The 23011-nt window shown below is 46.8% G+C and overlaps 2 protein-coding genes across 5 annotated transcripts in view; one reads left to right on the top strand and one right to left on the bottom strand.

Moving 5' to 3' along the window:
* The window catches only part of HSPA13 (heat shock protein family A (Hsp70) member 13), a 41852-nt gene extending 23844 nt beyond the window's left edge, over positions 1 to 18008 (top strand). Inside the window, exons 1-5 of one of the 4 annotated variants that reach the window (XM_038766251.1) lie at positions 530 to 623; positions 10405 to 10745; positions 11320 to 11533; positions 13734 to 13901; positions 14860 to 18008. In XM_038766251.1, coding sequence (XP_038622179.1) covers positions 10461 to 10745; positions 11320 to 11533; positions 13734 to 13901; positions 14860 to 15542 — 1350 coding nt within the window. In that variant the 5' untranslated portion in view covers positions 530 to 623; positions 10405 to 10460 and the 3' untranslated portion in view covers positions 15543 to 18008. Of the gene's footprint in view, positions 1 to 529; positions 624 to 4261; positions 4289 to 10235; positions 10304 to 10404; positions 10746 to 11319; positions 11534 to 13733; positions 13902 to 14859 lie in introns of those variants that run through there. The other 3 variants (XM_038766249.1, XM_038766252.1, XM_038766250.1) reach the window with 3 other exon arrangements.
* Positions 18009 to 18209: 201 nt separating this feature from the next.
* The window catches only part of LOC119945137 (multidrug resistance-associated protein 1-like), a 91824-nt gene continuing 87022 nt past the window's right edge, over positions 18210 to 23011 (bottom strand). The window contains exons 32-33 of the mRNA XM_038766164.1: positions 20119 to 20313; positions 18210 to 19571 (exon numbers count right to left, since the gene is read on the bottom strand). Coding sequence (XP_038622092.1) covers positions 19433 to 19571; positions 20119 to 20313 — 334 coding nt within the window. The 3' untranslated portion in view covers positions 18210 to 19432. The remainder of the gene's footprint in view (positions 19572 to 20118; positions 20314 to 23011) is intronic.

Genomic DNA, 23011 nt, shown 5'->3' with positions numbered 1-23011 from the left:
GGCTCCGTATATTTTTTTCCCGTTTCTTCCATCAATCTAATGGCCATGAAAGGAAGGAACTCTGTGCCTTCCCCGGAGACTAAAGTATTCCGGTTATAAAAAGAACTGGGAAAGCATAACTGGCTTCTTCCCAGGGCAGACTGACCTGTCAATGTGTCTTGTCTGATTTACATCTCTGGGTGAAAATTTAGCTCAGTCTGGATGTTCTCTCAATCCTCAGTTTCACTGCAACTAAATATACCCAGCCGAAAGCCTTTTGATAAAGCCCCTTACATGGACCTCTTAAGGCGGATCAGTAAATCCAAGAGGTGAGCGTTACCAGGCGGCCTTGTTATAGACTGGAAACTGAAGAATAAGGCTAAAGAACTCTTCCGCCTTATGCAACTAACCTGTGAAATTTGTCGCCGCAGATCATCGAGTTAATAATCAAGGGAATGAGATGTATTTTTTTCTTGGACATTTTGCAGTGTTAAATACAATGGCATCTTGAATAAGCCCCAAGTGGTTTCTTGGGTGAATCATTGTGATCTGACCAAAGATCTGATAGAGGTGGTATCTTAAACCCAACTGCCAGCACAGTTCTGGGAGTGGCAGCCTCCTTTCACGCTAAGTTCTTCTGCAAGGTAAGATGGGTAAAATTTAATCAGTCGATGATACCTGATGATGATGGCATTTATTAAGCACTTACTATGTGCAAAGCACCGTTCTAAGCGCTGGCGAGGTTACAAGGTGATCAGGTTGTCCCACGCGGGGCTCACAGTCTTAATCCCCACTTTACAGATGAGGTCACTGAGGCCCAGAGAAGTGAAGTGACTTGCCCAAAGTCACACAGCTGACAACTGGCAGAGCCGGGATTTGAACCCACGACCTCTGACTCCAAAGCCCGGGCTCTTTCCACTGAGCCATGCCTGTTCAGCACCGGCTGGTTTTGAACCGCACGAGCCGGATAAACACACCCTGCCCTCAAGGAGGTTTCCGTCTAATGGGGGAGACAGACCAAAATCACTCACAGAGAGCAGAAATGGGAGAAAAACAAGAGTATAGTGGGGAGAAGCATTGACGGTGTCAGTATGAAATGGCTGAATAATTGAATATATGATTGACTATACACAAGTCACGAGGATGGGAGTGAAAGTGGCTCTTGGGGTGATGCCCTTGGGGAGAAAGATTTCTGGAGGAGGAATTTGAAGATGAGGGAGAGCTCAGTTCTGGCAGGTTGTGGCTTAGTGGAAAGAGCCTTTTGTGTGGCCGTGGGCAAGTCCCTCAACCTCTCTGGTCCTCATATTCCTAATCTGTAAAATGGGAGTCCCCTCTCAGGGCCGCACCTGGAGAGTTTCCAAGTATCAGTCTTGACTGTGCAAGGGAGAATAGAGCATAGTCAAGCAGATCCATTCCCAGCTTGGGCAGTGGCTAGAAAGTGGAAGGCAATCTGCTACACAGATTGGGCAGGAGCGGCACGGGAGAGAGTCGATGGCAGATACTCAAGTTTACTGCGTGGAAGGAGGCAATGGTAAACTGCTTCCTTATTTTTACCCAGAAAACTCCATGGATCCACTACCAGAACGATTGCAGCTGGAGGGAGGTGTGGGACGTTCTGGGAGAGATAAGTCCATGCCGTCATTATGGGTTGGACACGACTCGACAGCATAATTCAATTCAACTCAATCGTATTTATTGAGCGCTTACTGTGTGCAGAGCACTGTACTAAGCACTTGGGAAGTACAAGTTGGCAACATATAGAGACGGGCCCGGGCTCTTTCCACTGAGCCACGCTGCTTCTCTAAGAGGTTGATCACAACCTTCAGCGGTTGCCCATCTGCCGCTGCATGAAATAAACTCCTAGCTGTTGGCTTTGAAGTACTCAATCAGCTGGCCTGCTCCTTCCTCACCTTGCTGACTTCCTATCACGACCCCTGTATATATGTATAAATGTTCCTGTATATATGTTTGTACGTATTTATTACTCTATTTATTTTACTTGTACATATCTATTCTATTTATTTTATTTTGTTAATATGTTTTGTTGTCTGTCTCCCCCTTCTAGACTGTGAGCCCACTGTTGGGTAGGGACCGTCTCTAGATGTTGCCAACTTGGACTTCCCAAGCGCTTAGTACAGTGCTCTGCACACAGTAAGCGCTCAGTAAATACGATTGATCAATCGGCACATTCACACCGCTGATGCTAACCTACTCCCTGTACCTCTAACTCCCTGCTGACCCCAATGCTCACATCCTCCCACTGACTTGGAACTCCTTCCCCCTCCATAACCGACAGACCACCACTCTCCCACCTTCAAAGCCTTTAGAACAGTGCTTTGCACATAGTAAGCGCTTAACAAATACCATTATTATTATTATTATTATTATTATTATTATTATTATTATTACTGAAGCTACATCTCCTTCGAGAAGCAGGGTTGCTCAGTGGAAAGAGCCCGGGCTTTGGAGTCAGAGGTCGTGGGTTCAAATCCCGGCTCCGCCACTTGTAAGCTGGGTGACTTTGGGCAAGTCACTTCACTTCTCTGGGCCTCAGTTACCTCATCTGGAAAATGGGGATGAAGGCTGTGAGCCCCATGTGGGACAACCTGATCACCTTGTATCCCTTCCAGCGCTTAGAACAGCGCTTTCCCTTCAAATCCCTACTGAGAGCTCACCGTTCCAGGCTGAGCCTCCTCCTTCCTCTCCCCCTCCTCCTCCTCTCCATCCCCCCCGCCTTACCTCCTTCCCCTCCCCACAGCACCTGGATAGATGTATATATGTTTGTACGGATTTATTACTCTATTTATTTTACTTGTACATATTTATTCTACTTATTTTATTTTGTTAATATGTTTTCTTTTGTTGTCTGTCTCCCCCCTTCTAGACTGTGAGCCCACTGTTGGGTAGTGACTGTCTCTCTATGTTGCCAACTTGGACTTTCCAATCGCTTAGTCCAGTGCTCTGCACACAGTAAGCGCTCAATAAATATGACTGACTGACTGAATGAATGAATAGTAGGCATTTAACAAATACCATTATTATTATTATTAGGGGGAAAAAGGGATCAGCTCTCCCCGGCCTCGATATGTCTCTATATGTTGCCAACTTGTACTTCCCAAGCGCTTAGTCCAGTGCTCTGCACACAGTAAGCGCTCAATAAATACGATTGAATGAATGAATGAATGAATGAATAGTAGGCATTTAACAAATACCATTATTATTATTATTATTAGGGGGAAAAAGGGATCAGCTCTCCCCGGCCTCGATATGCCTCTATATGTTGCCAACTTGTACTTCCCAAGCGCTTAGTCCAGTGCTCTGCACACAGTAAGTGCTCAATAAATACGATTGATTGATTGATTGAATGAATGAATGAGTAGTAGGTGTTTAACAAATACCTTTATTATTATTATTAGGGGGAAAAAATTGATTGATTGATTGATTGATCAGCTCTCCCCAGCCTCCCTATGCCTCTATATGTTGCCAACTTGTCTTTCCCAAGCGCTTAGTCCAGTGCTCTGCACACAGTAAGGGCTCAATAAATACGATTGATTGATTGATTGAATGAATGAATGAATAGTAGGCGTTTAACAAATACCTTTATTATCATTCTTAGGGGGAAAAAAATGATTGATTGATTTATCAGCTCTCCCCGGCCTCGATATGTCTCTATACGTTGCCAACTTGTACTTCCCAAGCGCTTAGTCCAGTGCTCTGCACACAGTAAGCGCTCAATAAATAGGAATGAATGAATGAGTATGTTTGGTTTTGTCCTCTGTCTCCCCCTTTTAGACTGTGAGCCCACTGTTGGGTAGGGACTGTCTCTATATGTCGCCAACTTGTACTTCCCAGGCGCTTAGTCCAGTGCTCTGCACACAGTAAGCGCTCAATAAATACGACTGATGTTGATGTAGAATAGTAGGCGTTTAACAAATACCATTATTTTTATTATTAGGGGGAAAAAGGGATCAACTCTGCCCGGCCTCGCAGGGTGGAACGGTAACCTAGGCCTTGACAGGCCCCGCCCTCTTCCTCCCCCAGCTGCCTACAATTCCCACCCACCCCCGCGCCGTGACGTCACCCGCCCTCTCATTGGCTCCCTAAGGCGTCCTCGCGCGGGCCGCCGGGAGTTGGTGTTCTCCGGCCGGCCGGAAGCCGGGCTGCGGGCGGGAGGGAGCGGACTACATTTCCCAGGGGGCCGCGCGGGGAGGGGGAGGGTGTGTGACGTCACGCGGAGGCCGGCGAGAGCGGCCTGAGGAAGCGGCGGCGACGACGACGACCACCATGGCCGGGGAGATGACCATACTGGGTCAGTGCGATCAATCAATCAATCAATCAATCGTATTTATTGAGCGCTTACTATGTGCAGAGCACTGTACTAAGCGTTTGACATGGAGGGGAAGCAGCCACAGGGGCCTGCGAGCCGAAAATACCCCCTCCTCGCCTTACCTCCTTCCCTTCCCCACAGCACTTGTATATATCTATATATGTTTGTACTTATTTATTACTCTATTTATTGATTTATTTTACTTGTACATATCTACCCTATTCGTTTTATTTTGTTAATGTGTTTTGTGGTGTTGTCTGTCTCCCCCTTCTAGACTGTGAGCCCATTCATTCATTCATTCAGTCGTATTTATTGAGCGCTTGCTGTGTGCAGAGCACTGCGCTAAGCGCTTGGGAAGTCCAAGTTGGCAACATTATCGAGATGGTCTCCACCCAACAGCGGGCTCACAGTCTAAAAGGGGGAGACAGAGAACAAAACAACAAAATCAATCAATCAATCGTATTTATTGAGCGCTTACTATGTGCAGAGCACTGTACTAAGCGCTTGGGAAGTACAAATTGGCAACACATAGAGACAGTCCCTACCCAACAGTGGGCTCACAGTCTAAAAGGGGGAGACAGAGAACAGAACCAAACATACCAACAAAATAAAATAGGATAGAAATGTACAAGTAAAATAAATAAATAAATAAATAGGGTAATAACAAAATAACAAAATAAAATAAAAAGAATAAATCTGTACAAATAGAGTAATAAATCCGTACAAACATATATACATATCATCATCATCATCAATCGTATTTATTGAGCGCTTACTATGTGCAGAGCACTGTACTAAGCGCTTGGGAAGTACAAATTGGCAACGTATAGAGACAGTCCCTACCCAACAGTGGGCTCACAGTCTAAAAGGGGGAGACAGAGAACAAAACCAAACATACTAACAAAATAAAATAAATAGAATAGATATGTACATATATACAGGAGGAGTGGGGAGGGGAAGGAGCAGCCTGGGAAGGCCTCCCAATCAATCTGTCAATCGTATTTATTGAGCGCTTACTGTGTGCAGAGCACTGGACTAAGCGCTTGGGAAGTCCAAGCCCACTGTTGGCACCTGGATAGATGGAAGGCCTCCTCCAGGAGGCCTTCCCAGACTGAGCCCCTTCCTTCCTCTCCCCCTCGTCCCCCTCTCCATCCCCCCATACCTCCTTCCCTTCCCCACAGCACCTGTATATATGTTTGTACAGATTTATTACTCTATTTATTTTACTTGTACATATCTATTCTATACTCTTCCCCTCGTCCCCCTCTCCATCCCCCCCAACTTACCTCCTTCCCCTCCCCACAGCACCTGTATATATGTTTGTACATATTTATTACTCTATTTATTTTACTTGTACATATCTGTTCTATTGTATTTTGTTAGTATGTTTGGTTTTGTTCTCTGTCTCCCCCATTTAGACTGTGAGCCCACTGTTGGGTAGGGAATGTCTCTATATGTTGCCAATTTGTACTTCCCAAGCACTTAGTACAGTGCTCTGCACATAGTAAGCGCTCAATAAATACGATGATTTATTTTATTTTGTTAGTGTGTTTGGTTTTGTTCTGTCTCCCCCATTTAGACTGTGAGCCCACTGTTCGGTAGGGACTGTCTCTATATGTTGCCAATTTGTACTTCCCAAGCGCTTAGTACAGTGCGCTGCACATAGTAAGCGCTCAGTAAATACGATTGATGATGGATATATGTTTGTACGCATTTATTGCTCTATTTATTGATGTATTTTACTTGTACATATCTATTCTATTTATTTTATTTTGTTAGTATGTTTGGTTTTGTTCTCTGTCTCCCCCTTTTAGACTGTGAGCCCACTGTTGGGTAGGGACTGTATATGTTGCCAATTTGTACTTCTCAAGCGCTTAGTACAGTGCTCTGCACATAGTAAGCGCTCAGTAAATACGATTGATGATGGATATATGTTTGTACGCATTTATTGCTCTATTTATTGATGTGTTTTACTTGTACATATCTATCCTGTTTATTTTATTTTGTTAATATGCTTTGTTTTGTTCTCCATCTCCCCCTTCTAGACTGTTAGGTAGGGACTGTCTCTATATGTTGCCAATTTGCACTTCCCAAGTGCTTAGTACAGTGCTCTGCACATAGTAAGCGCTCAATAAATACAATTGATGATGGATATATGTTTGTACGCATTTATTGCCCTATTTATTGATGTGTTTTACTCGTACATATCTATCCTATTTATTTTATTTTGTTAATATGCTTTGTTTTGTTCTCCGTCTCCCCCGTCTAGACTGTTGGGTAGGGACTGTCTCTATATGTTGCCAATTTGCACTTCCCAAGCGCTTAGTACAGTGCTCTGCACATAGGAAGCGCTCAGTAAATATGATTGATGATGGATATATGTTTGTACGCATTTATTGCTCTATTTATTGATGTGTTTTACTTGTACATATCTATCCTATTTATTTTATTTTGTTAATATGCTTTGTTTTGTTCTCCGTCTCCCACTTCTAGACTGTTGGGTAGGGACCGTCTCTAGAGCAATCAATCAGTTGTATTTTTTGAGCGCTTACTGTGGGCAGAGCACTGGACTAAGCGCTTGGGAAGTACAAGTTGGCAACATATGGAGACATATAGATGTTGCCAACTTGCACTTCCCAAGCGCTTAGTACAGTGCCCTGCCCACAGTAAGCGCTCAATAAATACGATTGATTCCTTCAGTCCTACTTATTGAGCACCTACTGTGGGCAAAGAAGCAGCGTGGCCTCAGGGGAAAGAGTCCCGATTTGGGGGTAAGTGGTCGTGGGTTCAAATCCCGCTCACATTCATTCATTCAATCGTATTTAGTGAGCGCTGTGTGCAGAGCACTGGCAGTCGTATTTAGTGAGCGCTCACTGTGTGCAGAGCACTGGACTAAGCGCTTGGGAAGTACAAGTTGGCAACATTTGTCAGCTGGGTGACTTTGGGCCAGTCACTTCACTTCTCTGGGCCTCAGTGACCTCATCTGGAAAATGGGGATGAAGACTGGGAGCCCCACATGGGACAACCTCATCACCTTGTAACCTCCCCAGTGCTTAGAACAGTGCTTGGCACATAGTAAGCGCTTAATAAATGCTATCATTACTATTATTACTAAGCGCTTGGGAAGTACAAGTTGGGTGACTTTGGGCAAGTCACTTCACTTCTCTGGGCCTCAGTTCCCTCATCTGTAAAATGGGGATGATGACTGTGAGTCCCATGTGGGACAACCTGATCACCTTGTAACCTCCCCAGTGCTTAGAACAGTGCTTGGCACATAGTAAGCGCTTAATAAATGCCATCATTATTGTTATTACTATTATTACTAAGTGCTTGGGAAGTATAAGTTGGCAACATTTGTCAGCTGGGTGACTTGGGGCAAGTCACTGCACTTCCCTGGGCCTCAGTGACCTCAGCTGGAAAATGGGGATGAAGACTGTGAGCCCCGCGTGGGACAACCTGACTACCTTGTATCTACCCCAGGGCATAGAACAGTGCTTCGCACATAGTAAGCGCTTAACAAATGCCATTATTATTATGGGAAGCAGCGTGGCTCAGTGGCAAGTCAGAGGTTGTGGGTTCTAATCCTGACTCTGCCACATCTTTTGGGTTTTAAAGTAAATGGAGGACGGGAGAAATGATGATATTCAGAGTCCAACCATCGGGTGAGGTGGGGAAATTGGTGTGGAAGAGGAAGAATCGTGAATATTTATCAAGTATCGGTTGAAAGAAACCAGTTTAAGTGCAGTACAGTAGGGTCTGCCTGACATTCTGGACCACATTAGGTCTTGTGACACCAGCTGGGTAGGCGAAGAAATGTTTTGGGAAGTGGGCCTTCAGAGGAAGTGAAAAAGCCAGGTGTCCCGTCCGTTGCACCTGTCATTTTCAGTACCTGATGGTGTTTTCGATCCCCGCCTAGGTTTCACGATCTTCCAGAAACCTCCGTGTGAGAAAAACATCCTGTTCTCCGTAGCAGCAGGACAGTCAGTCCTGGCCGTTGCCTCTCAACCGTCAGCCGTGACGTTGAATTGTTTGAAGTCGTACGCGATTCGATCTGCAGAGCTTTTCTCATGCCTCTCCTCTTTCTTGTCGTGCCGCTTCAGATGGGTCCTTGGCGGTTGTTTGAGCTCCTTGCCGTTGACCGTTTTCCTCTGCCGGGCCTTTCCCTGCAAGTTGTGATATAATCGACGTCCGACTGTCCCGGACCGTTGTTTCCCGTGATTCCCTCCCGCTGTCTCGTGATCACTGTGGCCTACCGAGGTGACTGAGGAATCGGTTGTGATTCCTGAGGTACATCCAGGCCTTCCTTGTGTCCTTTTACAATCCCGGGCACTGTACCACTAAAGATGCCCCGTGGGGTCTGAAATTTAACACCATATTTCCTGCCACCTTCTAGCCTTCTTTCATTCAGTCGTATTTATCGAGCGCTTACTGTGTGCAGAGCACTGTACCAAGCGCTTGGGAAGTCCAAGTTGGCAACATATAGAGACGGTCCCTACCCAACAGCGGGCTCACAGGCTAGAAGGGGGAGATGGACAACAAAACAAAACATATTAAAACATATCTTTTAGACTGTGAGCCCACTGTTGGGTAGGGACTGTCTCTATATGTTGCCAATTTGTACTTCCCAGGCGCTTAGTACAGTGCTCTGCACATAGTAAGCGCTCAGTAAATACGATTGATGATTTATTTTATTTTGTTAGTATGTTTGATTTTGGTGCAGTCCCATAACTACAGTTCACACCACGAGAGTAATCGTAACTCTGGCCAGATTTTTTTTTTTAGTTAGGGCTTAAGGGAAGTGGAGATCATTGAAATTTACAGAAAGCCCATAACCTTTCATTTTTTTAAAAGGACTTAAAACATCTCTCTCCACCAGAACCTGGGCCAGTGATCCTACCAAGTGGCCCAGGTTCTAGAGAAGCAGCGAGGCTCAGTGGGAAAAGCCCGGGCTTTAGAGTCAGAGGTCATGGGTTCAAATCCCAGCTCCGCCAATTGTCAGCTGTGGGACTTTGGGCAAGTCAGTTAGCTTCTCTATGCTTCAGTTCCCTCATCTGTAAAATGGGGATTAAGACTGTGAGCCCCCTATGGGACAACCTGATCACCTTGTAACCACCCCAGCGCTTAGAACAGTGCTTTGCACATAGTAAGCGCTTAATAAATGCCATTATTATTATTATTAAAACGGACTTGTAGGCGGTATCCTCGCTTTATTACCCCTAGGGGAAAAAGGAAAGTGCAGTGGCATCCCAAACTGATGATGGGTTCTCTATTCCGGATGAGCTTTGAGCCTGAGGCCTTCGAGGCATTGACTGTAGCACGAATCGCTGGCGCTGCCCCACCAACACTTTTTCCCCTGTTAGTGGGAAAGAAATTACGAATTACGTTCCAACTGGAGCGTAGAGCACCACAACCATATTGGCAAGCAGGGTTGCAGCCCTTGGTGGTGTGTATGTGCGTGTGTGTGTGTGTGTTGTCGTCTTCAACCATGTTAGCCGCAGTCAGGTCTAGAACCCAGGTCTCCTGATTCCCAGAGTAGAGCTCTTTACCCAGCACCGACATCGGGGCTGACAACCCAAGGAGGCAGGGAGAAGGCAGGAGGGGAAGAGACCTCTCTCCCTGAATGAAAGAATCCACTCCGCCTCTCCTTTACCGGAGGAGACAGTGCTGCAGAGGTGGGATCTCTGTTGCTGTGATTGGGCAGTGGGTTTTGGGAATAAGCCCCCATATCCCATTTTCTAGGTTTAAATCTTTTCCAAATGACAGGTCACACTGCCGTTCCAGTGGATCGGTCCGTTCACCTGCTCCTCCAATTGTTAGGTGATTGCCGATATCAATCGACCAGCCAGTGCTCAGTCGGTTAATTCACACCGCATTTCTACTCGTTTTATTCATAGGGTTCTGGAAGAGTTTGAGAAGTTGCACCAAAGCTCATTTATGAGCAATGAAGTACTCGGTGAAGACGGATTCGAAAACCACAGTGGCACATTCTGGCATCAAGTCATTTGTGGTTTCACTTTGGCGGCTGAACATGTTATTGGAGTCGGGTGTACGTTAAATGGATATAGTCTACTGAGTGACCTCTTTTTCATCTGTTTCAGGTTCAGCCGTCCTGACGCTCCTATTGGCAGGCTATTGGGCTCAACAGTATTTGCCCATGCCCACGCCGAAAGTGATTGGCATTGACCTGGGTACCACGTACTGTTCGGTGGGAGTGTTTCTCCCGGGCACGGGAAAGGTGAAGGTCATTCCAGATGAAAACGGCCATTTCAGCATACCCAGCATGGTGTCCTTTACAGCCACCGAAGTGCGTGTGGGCTACGACGTCCTGGAACTGGCCGACGCCAATCCCCAGAATACCATCTACGACGCCAAAAGATTCATCGGGAAAATTTTTACCCCAGAAGAGCTGGAAACCGAAAGCCGCCAATATCCGTTTAAGGTGAATGAGTCCCGGGGAGCTGTTCTAGTCAAAGGTCGAGGTACCATAATTGAGTCGTAACACAGGGAGAGTGCCAGTTGAGACTTGAGGGGACCGTTCTCTGGAGGAGCAGGATGGCCTAGTGGAAAGAGCAGAGGCCTGGGACTCAGATGACCTGGCTTCTCATCCCGGCTCTGCCAGTTGCTTGCTGTGTGACCGTGGCCAAGTCACTTAACTTTTCTGTGCCTGTTTCCCCAACTCTAAGAGGGGGATTAAATACCTATTCTCCCTCCTTACTGTGAACTCCGTGAGGGACTGGCTCTGTGTCCAACTTAACTTGTGCCTTCCCCAGCTCTTTGAATAGTGCTTGACACATAGTAAAAAACAAATATAATGATAATATCCCATTCTCCCTCCTACTTAGACTCTGAGCTCCTTGTGGGACAGGGACTCTGTCCAACGTGATAATTATGTATCTGCCCCAGCCAACGCTGAGAGCAGTGCTTGACACAAACTAAGCGCTTCACAGATGCCGTTAAAAAGTATTATTATGAGGCCTACGGTCGACTGTTGTAATTTTTGGTATCCTTCACAGGTTGTCAACAACAACGGATCAGCCGAATTCTCCGTGACACGCAACGAGACCGTCAGGGTTTCCCCGGAGTACATCAGCTCTCGACTGCTGTCGAAGCTGAAGAAGATGGCCGAAGACTACCTCGGGATGCCGGTGCTGAACGCGGTCGTTTCGGTGCCCGCGGAATTTGACCTGTTGCAGAGAAACCGCACCGTTGAGGCTGCGCGCCTTGCAGGTGAAAACTGGAAAGATTTCATTGTTTGCGGTCACAGCAGTGGGATCTGTTGAGCCCCCACTAAATGCAGTGTGCGCTGTGCTAAACACTGCAGATACCCAGGACCCGGTCCCCCATCCCCAAGAAGCTTGTACTCTTACTAAGGTGGCTTTCCCGAGGATCCTGGGCCATTGGCCTCCGTTTATATATTTTGAATGCATGTCAAATTGCAGGTTTCTATTTTGTGACCCGAGGAGCTATGCTTTCTAAAAAAAACCTTCTAACGGATGCTCTTTTCAGTGGGATCATAAATTGTGGCTCCCCAAATGTTCATTGGGTAGCAGGATGTCTCCGAGGAAGCTTTTGAACCCTTAATAGAGGAACATTTGATGCTAGTGATCTAACATCAGATGAGTCCCACGTGAAATATTCTAATTATCTATTATCATCTCTTCTCCGGTTTTGTACGTGTTTCCTTATTCTAGCTAAAAGTGTATTTTTAAACCTTGAAGGTCAAAGAGTTTGAGGATGAGCACTTAGGTCAATCCTATAGCAATTAATTATGGTGTCAGGGAGAGTAATCCTGCCTAGCTCACAAATTCCCAAGTGGGAAATGAGAAATATGAAAGGCCGAAGGACTTTAAAATAATCTAATTCAGAAAGAGTAGAAAATGACTTCTACGGTTATGTGTTTTTCCATCTTTATTTAAATGTCTTTTGGCATCATTTTAGTCCCACTTAGTTTTCCATGGCTTTTCTAGTCGCTCCTTTTCAGAGAGAGAATCTAGTTAATTATTTATTATAGTACCCATTAGGCGCTTACTATGTGCCGAGGTCTATACTGAGCGCTGGAGCAGATTCCACGTAATCAAATTGGACCTGGTCCCTGCCCCACATGGGGCTTGCAGTGTAAGTAGGAGAAAGTGGGATTGAATCCCCATTTTATAGGTGAGGGAGCTAATTCGTGGAGAAATGAAGTGACTTGCTTAAGGTCACGCAGCAGGCATGTGGCGGAGCTGGGATTCGAACCCTGGAAGAAACAGCCTGCTTGTAATGGGGGAAACACTAGAGAAGCAGTGTGGCCTAGTGGAAAGAGCTTGGGACTGGGAGTCAGAGGACCTTGCGTCTAATCCTGGCTCTGCCAAGTAATAATCATAATAATAATAATGATGATGATGGCATTTGTTAAACGCTTACTACGTGCAAAGCACTGTTATAAGCGCTAGGAGGGATACAAGGTCAGCAGGTCGTCCCACATGGGGCTCACAGTCTTCATCCCCATTTTACAGATGCGATAACTGAGGCTCTGAGAAGTTAAGTGACTTGCCCAAGGTCACCCACCAGACATGTGGCATAGCCGGGATTCAAACCCATGATCTCTGACTCCAAAACCCGGGCTCTTTCCACTGAGCCACGCTGCTTCTCATAATAATCATAATAATGTCGGTATCTTTTAAGTGCTTACTACGTGCCAAGCACTGTTCTAAGCGCTGGGGTAGATCCAAGGTGATCACTTGGGGCTCCCAGTCTTGATCCCCATTTTCCAGATGAGGGAACTGAGGCCCAGAGAAGTGAAGTGACTCGCCCAAAGTCACCCAGCTGACAAGTGGCGGAGTCGGGATTAGAACCCCCGACCTCCGACTCCCAATCCCGGGATCTTTCCACTAAGCCACGCCGCTTCTCTAAGTACCTGCTGCGTGACCTCGGACGAGTCGCTCAACTTCAGTGTGCCTCAGTCACCTCATCTGTAAAATGGGGATTAAGACCGGGAGCCCCATGTGGGAAAAGGAACGGTATCCAGCCCGATAATCTTGTGACTAACCCGGCACTTAGTCCAGTGCCTAGGACATAGTAAGCAATTTACAGATAGCACGAAAAAACCCCCAAAAAACCTAGATCCTCCAACTCCTCGATCTTTCCGCCAGGCCATGCTGCTTCTCTAGTGTTGCCCCCTTAGCCAAAGGGCTGTTTCTTCCAGGCTAATGCGGCTGTTCCCAAGAGGGCTTGCTCCCCTAGGATGTGGTGTGGTCTGCACGGCCCCCGGCTCCCCCAAAAGGAGTCCCCGCTCTTGGCGTCCGTCCCGTCGTCATTATCCTGCCGTCTTCCCATCTTACAGATGGGAATTTGTACTTCCCGAGCCAATTTGTAGTTCCCAGGCGCTTAGTACAGTGCTCTGCACACAGTAAGCACTGAATAAATACGATTGATTGATTGATTACAGGGCTGAAGATCTTGAGGGTCATTAACGAACCCACGGCGGCGGCAATGGCTTACGGACTCCACAAGGTCGATGTCTTCAACGTCCTGGTGGTCGATCTGGGTGGGGGGACCCTGGACGTGTCTCTGCTGAACAAACAAGGAGGGATGTTTCTTACCCGAGCAATGGCAGGTAAGCAGGACTCATCTGCGCTCCGGCTGTCTTTCGGAGCAACTGCCCTGCCCCGTGATGTTCCTCCTCCTTCTCTAATCCATTCAACTCACCCTTTTCATTCTGAATCGGAGCCTTGCCCGGGAAAATCCCGCGTTCTCCTTGCCTTTTAGAAACGAAATGCTCGGCATGGGTCGAGCTTTTGCTGTCCTGTTCCTAGAGTGCATTGGTATTCCAGGAACTTCCTTCAGTTCCACGTGCTAAAGAGCTCCTGAACTTTTCAGCTCTTCAGAAGAAGAGCGGCATTTTTTTTCCACCGGGGAGGGGGGATGGGGCATTCTTTCCCTTTCCAGTTCCCCAGATCACTGAGCTCCCTCTTGCCGAGAGCCGGAGCGTAATGTAGTAGCCAGTGAAGAACAACGCACGTGTCCCAGATGGTGGCCTCTTCAGCCTTCGCTCTCCTCCCCAAGCCATTCCTTTTTTCACGTGGTTCCTCCACGTGACCTTATTCAGTCGTATTTAATCAATTGAAGTAATCCATTATTTAAATATCTGTATATGGCAAACCGTATATGGAACCCCCAGCCTCAGGTTCATGGTAGAGGAAGAGCTACGTCTTCCCAGGGGCCAGGCCCACGGCCCGTTTCGTAGCCTCGCCTTTTCCGAGGGAACCCTCCGGAAGCGGACCGCCTCGGGATCCCGTTTGAAACGGAGATCTCAGGGAAACTCTTTGGCACCCTGAACGAGGATCTCTTTCAGAAGATCCCTGTGGCCCTCGAGCAGGTCCTGAGGGACGGGCACCTGCAGAAGACAGAAATTAACGAAGTGGTCTTGTGTTTTGAGTGACCAGTCCAAACCTGGAGCTTTGTCTCTATCCTCACCCCGGCACCTTGCAGATCAGTTGCAAGTAAAAATAAAACGCGCAGATCCCCTCCCTCCCCAGAGTTCCCCGTAACACATCTCTTTTATTCCATTTCAGGCAACAACAAACTCGGAGGACAGGATTTCAATCAGAGGCTGCTGCAGTATCTGTACCAACAGATCTATCACGCTTACGGCTCCCTGCCCTCCCGAAAGGAAGAAATCCACAGACTCCGGCAGGCGGTGGAAGCGGTCAAGTTAAATCTGACCCGGCACAACTCTGCCCGAGTCGCCGTGTCCCTGACCGTGGGAGGAAGGGAGGACTCGGAGCAACCGCCGCCGGACCGAGAGACCGTTGGGAGCGGCCCATCGGAAGGCAGGCTTTCTCCGGCAGCCGGGGACCCCGGGGAGCGCCTTTTCCGAGCGAACCCTCCGGAAGCGGACCGCCTCGGGACCCCGGTCCTGTTTGAAGCGGAGATCTCCAGGAAACTCTTTGACACCCTGAACGAGGATCTCTTTCAGAAGATCCTTGTGCCCATCGAGCAGGTCCTGAGGGAAGGGCACCTGCGGAAGACGGAAGTCGACGAAGTGGTCTTGGTAGGCGGCTCAACTCGCATTCCCCGGATCCGTCAAGTGATTCGCGAGTTCTTCGGCAAGGACCCCAACACGTCGGTAGATCCCGACCTGGCGGTGGTGACGGGGGTGGCGATACAAGCCGGGATCGACGGAGGGTCTTGGCCGCTTCAAGTCAGTGCTATTGAAATTCCCAACAGGCATTTACGAAAAACCAATTTCAATTGAACTCCTCCTCCTCACCCGGGGGACCTCTTTCCTCCTCTTCACTTCTCCCAAGTGAAAACAAGCCGGAAAGATAGTACCGCACACCCGGGTGTCGACTCACTCTAGCTCTCATTGCTTTCCACTTAGGTGACTGGCTGCTTTCAGGTGGGCGGCACCTCCTTCCTCCTCCCCTCCCCGCCTTTTGGGAAGAACTAAATCGTCTGAAACGATCGTGGACCAAAACAAGCGTCCGTCTCGGACCGAGTAGCGTGCGACCACACGTGCGGAGCAGACGTGTTCTGCGAAATAAGTTTGTGCCAACTGCGAAAAGTGCAGTCCCTCCTAAATTGTATTAGCAGGACCTAGTAGACTCTCTGCTTGATTACGGAATGCCGCTCTCCGTTTGAACGCAGCGGGCGTGATGGTGTTGAACGCACCACCCGGGACATTCCCCGGGATCTGTATTTGCCAAGGAGGTGGGGTGTTCGGATTGAACATCCTGGCGAGTACTCAGGTAACAGGTTGACCAGATGTAGCAGCCCTGCCAGGCTGTGTGTTTTGGGGGCTTGGTTACAACCCTTCCTGTACCAGGAAAAAGTTTCAACAAATGGCACCTTATTTGGTTAGAGAGGAAATATCGGCACCGTCCAGTAATCCCAACTAATTTCCTAAATGCTTTATTTATCCAGTCGTTTCTCGCAGCTTGGAATTCCAGGACACGATCCTGGGCAGTGACCAATATCCAGCCCCAGGTGTGGCAGTCTTTTCAAAAGGGACATCCCACACTCAGTTTGGGTAAAGCGTAAAGATTCCAGATCTTGTCCACCGACAGATTCCTGCTGTTCTGTGCGGGTCATTTTTCCAGCTGGGATTTTTGCCCCTCCAAGTGATGGATTGGCTCTTGTCTCCTCGCTGCTGTTTTTGTAGCTTCTGGTTTTAACGCCGCTCTGTTTTGTTTTACATCTCGGGGTTCCAGCGTCTGGTTACAGTTGAAGGCGGGTTGCGTCCCTAGGCAGGGAGATCCGAAGGATCCAAGCCGCTTCACAAAGAGCCCGGGGAGTAGCAAGGAGGCTGTATTTGTATAGGACTGAGTACCGTGTCCGGGGGTACCATTGGTAGTCTAGGTTTGTGGCCTTTCCCGGGAGCGGGCAGTTAAGCGTGGCCGCTAAAAATCAAAGCCCAGATGATCCTGATGCCATCCACGTAGGTTCATTGCAGTTGTAGGTCTGTTATCTCCATTGTGGCTAACTAGAAGGTAATTGCCGTTGCCCGTCCCGTTAACTAAGAAAACCCGTTGCCCATCCCGGGGACCTTTAACTAAGAAAACTTAAGTTACAAAGAGACAGGCTGTTTTGCAGAGGTTGGCGTTATCTTCCCTAGTTTTTCGAGACTTTACCTTTCTCCGAAATGGGTTTTTTTTTATGGGCTGATGCACCCGGTTCCGGATACGGTTCCCTTTTATAGAAACAAGAAAAAAAATCACATAACCGTGCCTGTCCATCGCCTGAACAAAAGACGAATTGGATTCCGTTTTATAAATAAGAGAAACATGGAATTTCTTGTGCCGGTGTGCCTTGGGAAGGTTTTAGGCTGAAACAGGAACTTTATTTCTCTCGCGTTTCATACCCTGTCAGTTTCTTCCAGGTTCCAATGAAATCAGATTCAAACAGTGAAATAAATAGAAGCATTTTTAAGTAATTCGGGGTACCAAAATTGGAGGACTCTTTCTGGAATTTGAAAATTTCTCAGGCTAGATAGCAGCTTTTAAGCAACCTAGTTTAGAACCTTACTCGAAACCAAATGAAGGCAGTGTGAGATGCATTGGTTTGGGATTATACAGTCTTGTACTTGAAAGAGGATTCTGTTTACATGGTTACCGAGACCCCCCCCATAATCTGCAAGAAATTATCTATAACAAACTCTGGAAAAGACTTTTTTTTTAAAAAAAAGGAGAACATAATACATTTTGGGTGTATTATACTAGAAGTACTGTTTTCCATTTCATATTTTTACAACGAAGCTGCTTGTATTGTTCTAGAACGTGTGAGGTACTTATTTATTACGTATCGGAGGAGAATTTGGGTACTGTATTGGCTGAGACCACTGGGTTTGTGGATGATATTCCATTGTCTATATACCTCTCAGTAGCGCACAGAGATTTATGTTGATATGTCGTTATGGGTCGGAGATGCCTCAGCAGCGTTAAGACAAGAGATTATGTGGATTAGGTGGCATTATATAGCTGTTGTTTTGAAAACTGCACTTTATTCTCCTCTCAGTGCCCAAGGTTGTTCCCATTTTAAGGCACTTAGGTTGCCATTGGCCCGTCCCGAAGAGTACTGAAAATGGAGCTTCTTGATATTTTAGTTTCCCCTTCAAAAAAATCCAGTACAGTAAGATTTATGATACCCAACATTGTTTATTAAAGTATCATTTTGAGTGAGCACTTGTCAATAAAGATGAGGCTGTATTTTCCGCAGTACAATTTATTTAAACTGTTATGAGTTAATCGCTGTCGTACCGCTTCTCTCCTCTTTTTTCCTAGGAGCTCAAGCCTAGTCCCAGGTAGAAGTGAAGGCCTCCTATTTGTCCACCTGCCTCTTGGGATATTCGGGGCAGGGAACATGACTATCCACCCTATGGTACTTTCCCACGTGCTTAGTAAATAAGATTGACTGATTGAAGTAGGCCCAGAGAAAAGAGAGTTGTGGTTCATTCATTCAATCATATTTATTAAGAGCTTACTGTGTGCAGAGCACTGTACTAAGCGCTAGGGAAAGTACTCTTCCCTCGTCTGCTGGGCGCGTCTTCTGTTCTTCCTCTCTCTCCACGTTGGCCACAGTGCTGGAGTTTCCTTTTCTGACCATTCCAAAGTAGCGTTAAAAAATGACGGCAGAGGAAATCAGTGAAAGCAAGATGGGTCATTATTTGATCTCAAGACCATTTTTAGAATTTAGCAAACGTTTTTCACTGGGCAATGCTGTTTACCTCTACTTCTAAGTCGTGAAAAAATCGGCTAATTCATGTTTCTGGGGTCTCTTGAAGGATATAATGGTGTTCCCCAGTTCCTGGGTATTAGATTAAGTAATTCAAGCTACACTCCATTTCACAGTATGTGTTCTGATGGTTCTTCGAGTGAGGCCTCATATTAAAAAGCTAAATTATTTTTTTCCTCTCGAAAGAATAAACTAACTCGCCATTTTTGGAAGCGAGCCTGTGATGTGGGGCTCTTTTTCTGTGCGGTCAAGGCGTGTCAATCTGTGGTATTCATATGTAGATGGGTTCACAAGCAGCCTAGAGGGGGAAGTCGGCCTCGAGTACCTTGGAGATGGATAAAAATAATAGTTGAAATGGTGGTATTTGCTAAGTGTCCATTCAGCCAAGCTTGACGGGAGATATAATATAACCAAGTTGGGCGTGGCGCCTCTCCTAAGTAGGGGAAGAGCCATAAGTTGGGTGTTTTTACATCTTTGTTGTTGAGGTTTTTGTCAAACTTTTTCAATTAGAAAGCTGCAAGGGGGAAAGGAGTCTCAGTAAAGGTGTGAGCAGCTCATAGGGTACAGATGTAAGTCTTCCGTCTCTGAATTTAGAGGTTGCTGGTCAGAAAGGGTAAATGTGGTTGGTAGAAGCAAAGATAGAAAGGCGGTTACGCTCCGTCTTTCAGTGACATTTATTGAGCACTACTAAATGCAATACAATTCATAGACATGATTCAGACCAGTACTGACCACCTGTTTCTTGGCCTACTCAAATGGACCTGGTTTCTATTACCCATCATAGACTAAAATTCTCCTAAAAAAAAGAGCAGAAGGCCACAGAGTGCCCGCCTTTGGGCCCTGCTGGTAGTGCTTGGCAAATTGATCGGTTATTTTGGCATCAGTAAATGCGTGATAACAAATACCGAAGACTTTCTAAAACCCGTCAGCGTTCGTCTCGGGATCACCGGTGATCGCTGCCTCTGTTACCATTTTAGAAAAAAGTCCTCTCTGCTGCATCAAAGCCTGGGGGGTGTCAAACTCCACGAGCTTGCCCGATTCTAGGACCAGGACCCTGCAACAGAAAGAGAGCCATCTTTCAGCCTAGATGATGAAGATGGAGTCTGGGGCTTACTAAGTAAGCGCTTAGGACAGTGCTCTGCGCACAGTAAGCGCTCAATAAATACGATTGATTGATTGATGGGGGGGGGGGGTGTTGCTCATTTTCAAGTAAACTGATTTCCTGAGTCCCAAGGTGTAGTCCTTCTCCAACCGGCTTCTGGAAGGAAGGACTGCAACAGGCTAAAAAATCTCTAGCCCCATTAATTACCTCAATGACCAAAATGAATTTGTGGCTCTCTGTGGCCAGCCGGGAGAAAAATGGAGGGTAATTGCGCCGCGGAATAGAATAGTCATGCTATGCCAGCTGCTTATCAAGTCGTTCAGGATTATTCCATTACCAAGCTACCGTTTATTAAGTGTCACCGGCGACAGCGCGGGCTGAACAGGGAGGAAAATCCAGTCGCCGAAGGATGTAGGCGTTGGGCACAACCAATTAAAGGAATCCGTATACCGAGGGGCTCTAAAGCAATAAGTTCGTTGGGAAGGCGCCGGAAACCTACTGTTGGGAATCCATGATGGTGTGGAGCCTGTGGGCTATGGTGAGCACCGTGCAGTCCACGAACTCCTTCCGGATTGTGCTCTGTACCAAATGATCCGTCTCCAAGTCTACGGAGGCCGTGGCTTCATCTAAAATCAGGATTTTAGTTTTGCGTAGCAGTGCCCGAGCCAGGCATATAAGCTGCCGCTGTCCGACGCTGTCAAGGAGGCAAATGCGTATTTTTTTCAATGGGGTGGTTAGGCAGCTCTCCGGTTGGAACCATCCTTCGCTTTTGATTTATCATCGTCATCATCAATCGTATTTATCGAGCGCTTACTATGTGGCAGAGCACTGTACTAAGCGCTTGGGAAGTACAAATTGGCAACATATAGAGACAGTCCCTACCCAACAGTGGGCTCACAGTCTAAAAGGGGGAGACAGAGAACAAAACCAAAGATACTAACAAAATAAAATAAATAGAATAGATATGTACAAATAAATTAAATAAATAAATAAATAGAGTAAAAAAATATGTACAAACATATATACATATATACAGGTGCTGCGGGGAAGGGAGGGAGGTAAGATGGGATGGAGAGGGGGACGAGGGGGAGGTTTATAATAATAATGATGAGGGCATTTATCAATCAATCAATCAATCATATTTATTGAGCGCTTACTGTGTGCAGAGCACCGTACTAAGCGCTTGGGAAGTCCAAGTTGGCAACATATAGAGACAGTCCTTACCCAACAGTGGGCTCACAGTCTAAATTTATGAAGCGCTTACTAGGTGCAAGGCACTGTTCTAAGGGCTGGGGAGGTTTCGTTAATATATTTTGTGCTCTGTCTCCCCCTTCTAGACTGTGAGCCCACTGTTGGGTCGGGACCGTCTCTGTATGTTGCCAACTTGGACTTCCCAAGCGCTTAGTCCAGTGCTCTGCACACAGTAAGCGCTCAATAAATACGATTGAATGAATGAATGAATGAATCAGGTTGTCCCACAGGGGGCTCACAGTCTTCATCCCCGTTTTCCAGATGAGGGAACCGAGGCGCAGAGACGTGAAGTGACTCGCCCCAAAGTCACCCAGCTGACAATTGGCGGAGCCGGGATTTGAACCCACGACCTCTGACTCCAAAGCCCGGGCTCTTTCCACTGAGCCACGCTGCCTGCTCTCGTGCCCCAGAGGGGACAGCACTTCACCAATACTGAAGCGGACAGGGAACGGTTCCCCAGAAACTCTAGACCTTAGAGGAGGGAAGTAAGGAAAAAAATGTGCCGTTCATCCTGTGAGAACCCACATTCCCACTTCTCTCACATGGGGTAAAACTCCCACCAGCAGGAAAATTTCCCAGAAGTTGTCTTCCTTAACAGGGCTACCATTACCATTCTAGACTGTGAGCCCACTGTTGGGTAGTAAAGGCCAGGTTGACTTAGGAACAAAAAGTATATGCACTCCTGTTCATGTCATCAAAAACTCTTCTTGTGTCAGACATCATTTCAGCAGTAAGGAGGGTTGAGGGAAGATGATTTGAAATCAGTTGAAAGAGTTCAGAGCTCCTGTCACGACAGGTAAAATTCAAGAGAGTTGTAGAAAACTAAAAAGTCTTCTACAGCTTGGTTTAGGCAGTCAAAATGGATGTTTTCTCTACCACCGCACGGACAATCAGTTTGAAACAGCTTGATGCCAGTTTCTCGGAAACATTGAATTTTAAATAATTGCAACTGATAAGCTTCCCGAGGGCAGCGATCGTGTTCCAAGCGGTTAGTACAATGGTCTGCACTCAGTAAACACTCACTAAATACCACTGATTGATGGATTAATGACCTCCTGATAGAAACGATAGAAATCATCGGTCTGCTCGGAACAGCATTCCTGGCATTTTAACTAATTCACAGTCGTGGCAACTTGCTGCCTTCTGGTCAAATTGTGTTCTAAAATGGTGCGTTCTGACTGGAATGTATATATATATATATAAGATGGATATCGTTTGGTATTAGCCTGTTTCAAATTCAGCACCTGGGGAACCAAACTAAGGCAAGTGGCCTTTTAGACTGTGAGCCCACTGTTGGGTAGGGACTGTCTCTATATGTTGCCAACTTGTACTTCCCAAGCGCTTAGCACAGTGCTCTGCACACAGTAAGCGCTCAATAAATACGATTGATGATGATGATGACCATCTCTATATGTAGCCAACTTGGACTTCCCAAGCGCTTAGTCCAGTGCTCTGCACACAGTAAGCGCTCAATAAATACGATTGAATGGATGAATGAATTACAGGGTTGCTTACCAGTGAATATCAGAATAATCTCGATTCTGCAAAGTTGGGTTAGAGCTGGCGAAGACGGGGCATTGATGCGCTGCCTATACTATAGTGGAGGGGCTTCTGGGTCCTTTCCTTAAGCAGCTGGAAATGATTCATTCGTTCAATCGCATTTATTGAGCGCTTACTGTGTGCGGAGCACTGTGCTGAGCGCTTGGGAAGCATACGTTGGCAACATATGGAGACGGTCCCTACCCAACAATGGGCTCACAGTCTAGACGGGGGAGACAAACACCAAAACAAGTAGACAGGTGTTAATACCATCAGAATAAACAGAATTATAGCTATTTATTTTTGATAAAAAAAATAGCTATTTCTGAGCCGAAGGGAAGTCCAAATCCCACGTCTCTCACAGCATTTCGATGGGCGAAGGACCCTACGGTTATGAGCCTGTACTTAATAAGCTGCCTCTCTTCAGTTACAGACGGCTAAGGATCACATTTAAAGAGACAAACTAATTGGCATTGGGATCATTTGATAGCGAGAAAACTGTTTTCAGGCATATTCTCGCTGCCTCGCCCCTGCCCTCCTGCTGTCTAGGTTTCCCTTGCTGCCACGATTTCCCCTTCATCCAGTCGTATTTACTGAGCGCT

This window comes from Tachyglossus aculeatus, chromosome 24 (assembly GCF_015852505.1).
Source record: "Tachyglossus aculeatus isolate mTacAcu1 chromosome 24, mTacAcu1.pri, whole genome shotgun sequence".
NCBI classification, from domain to species: domain Eukaryota; kingdom Metazoa; phylum Chordata; class Mammalia; order Monotremata; family Tachyglossidae; genus Tachyglossus; species Tachyglossus aculeatus.
Note: the sequence above shows the minus strand (reverse complement) of the source record. Positions and strands in the feature narration are given on the sequence as shown.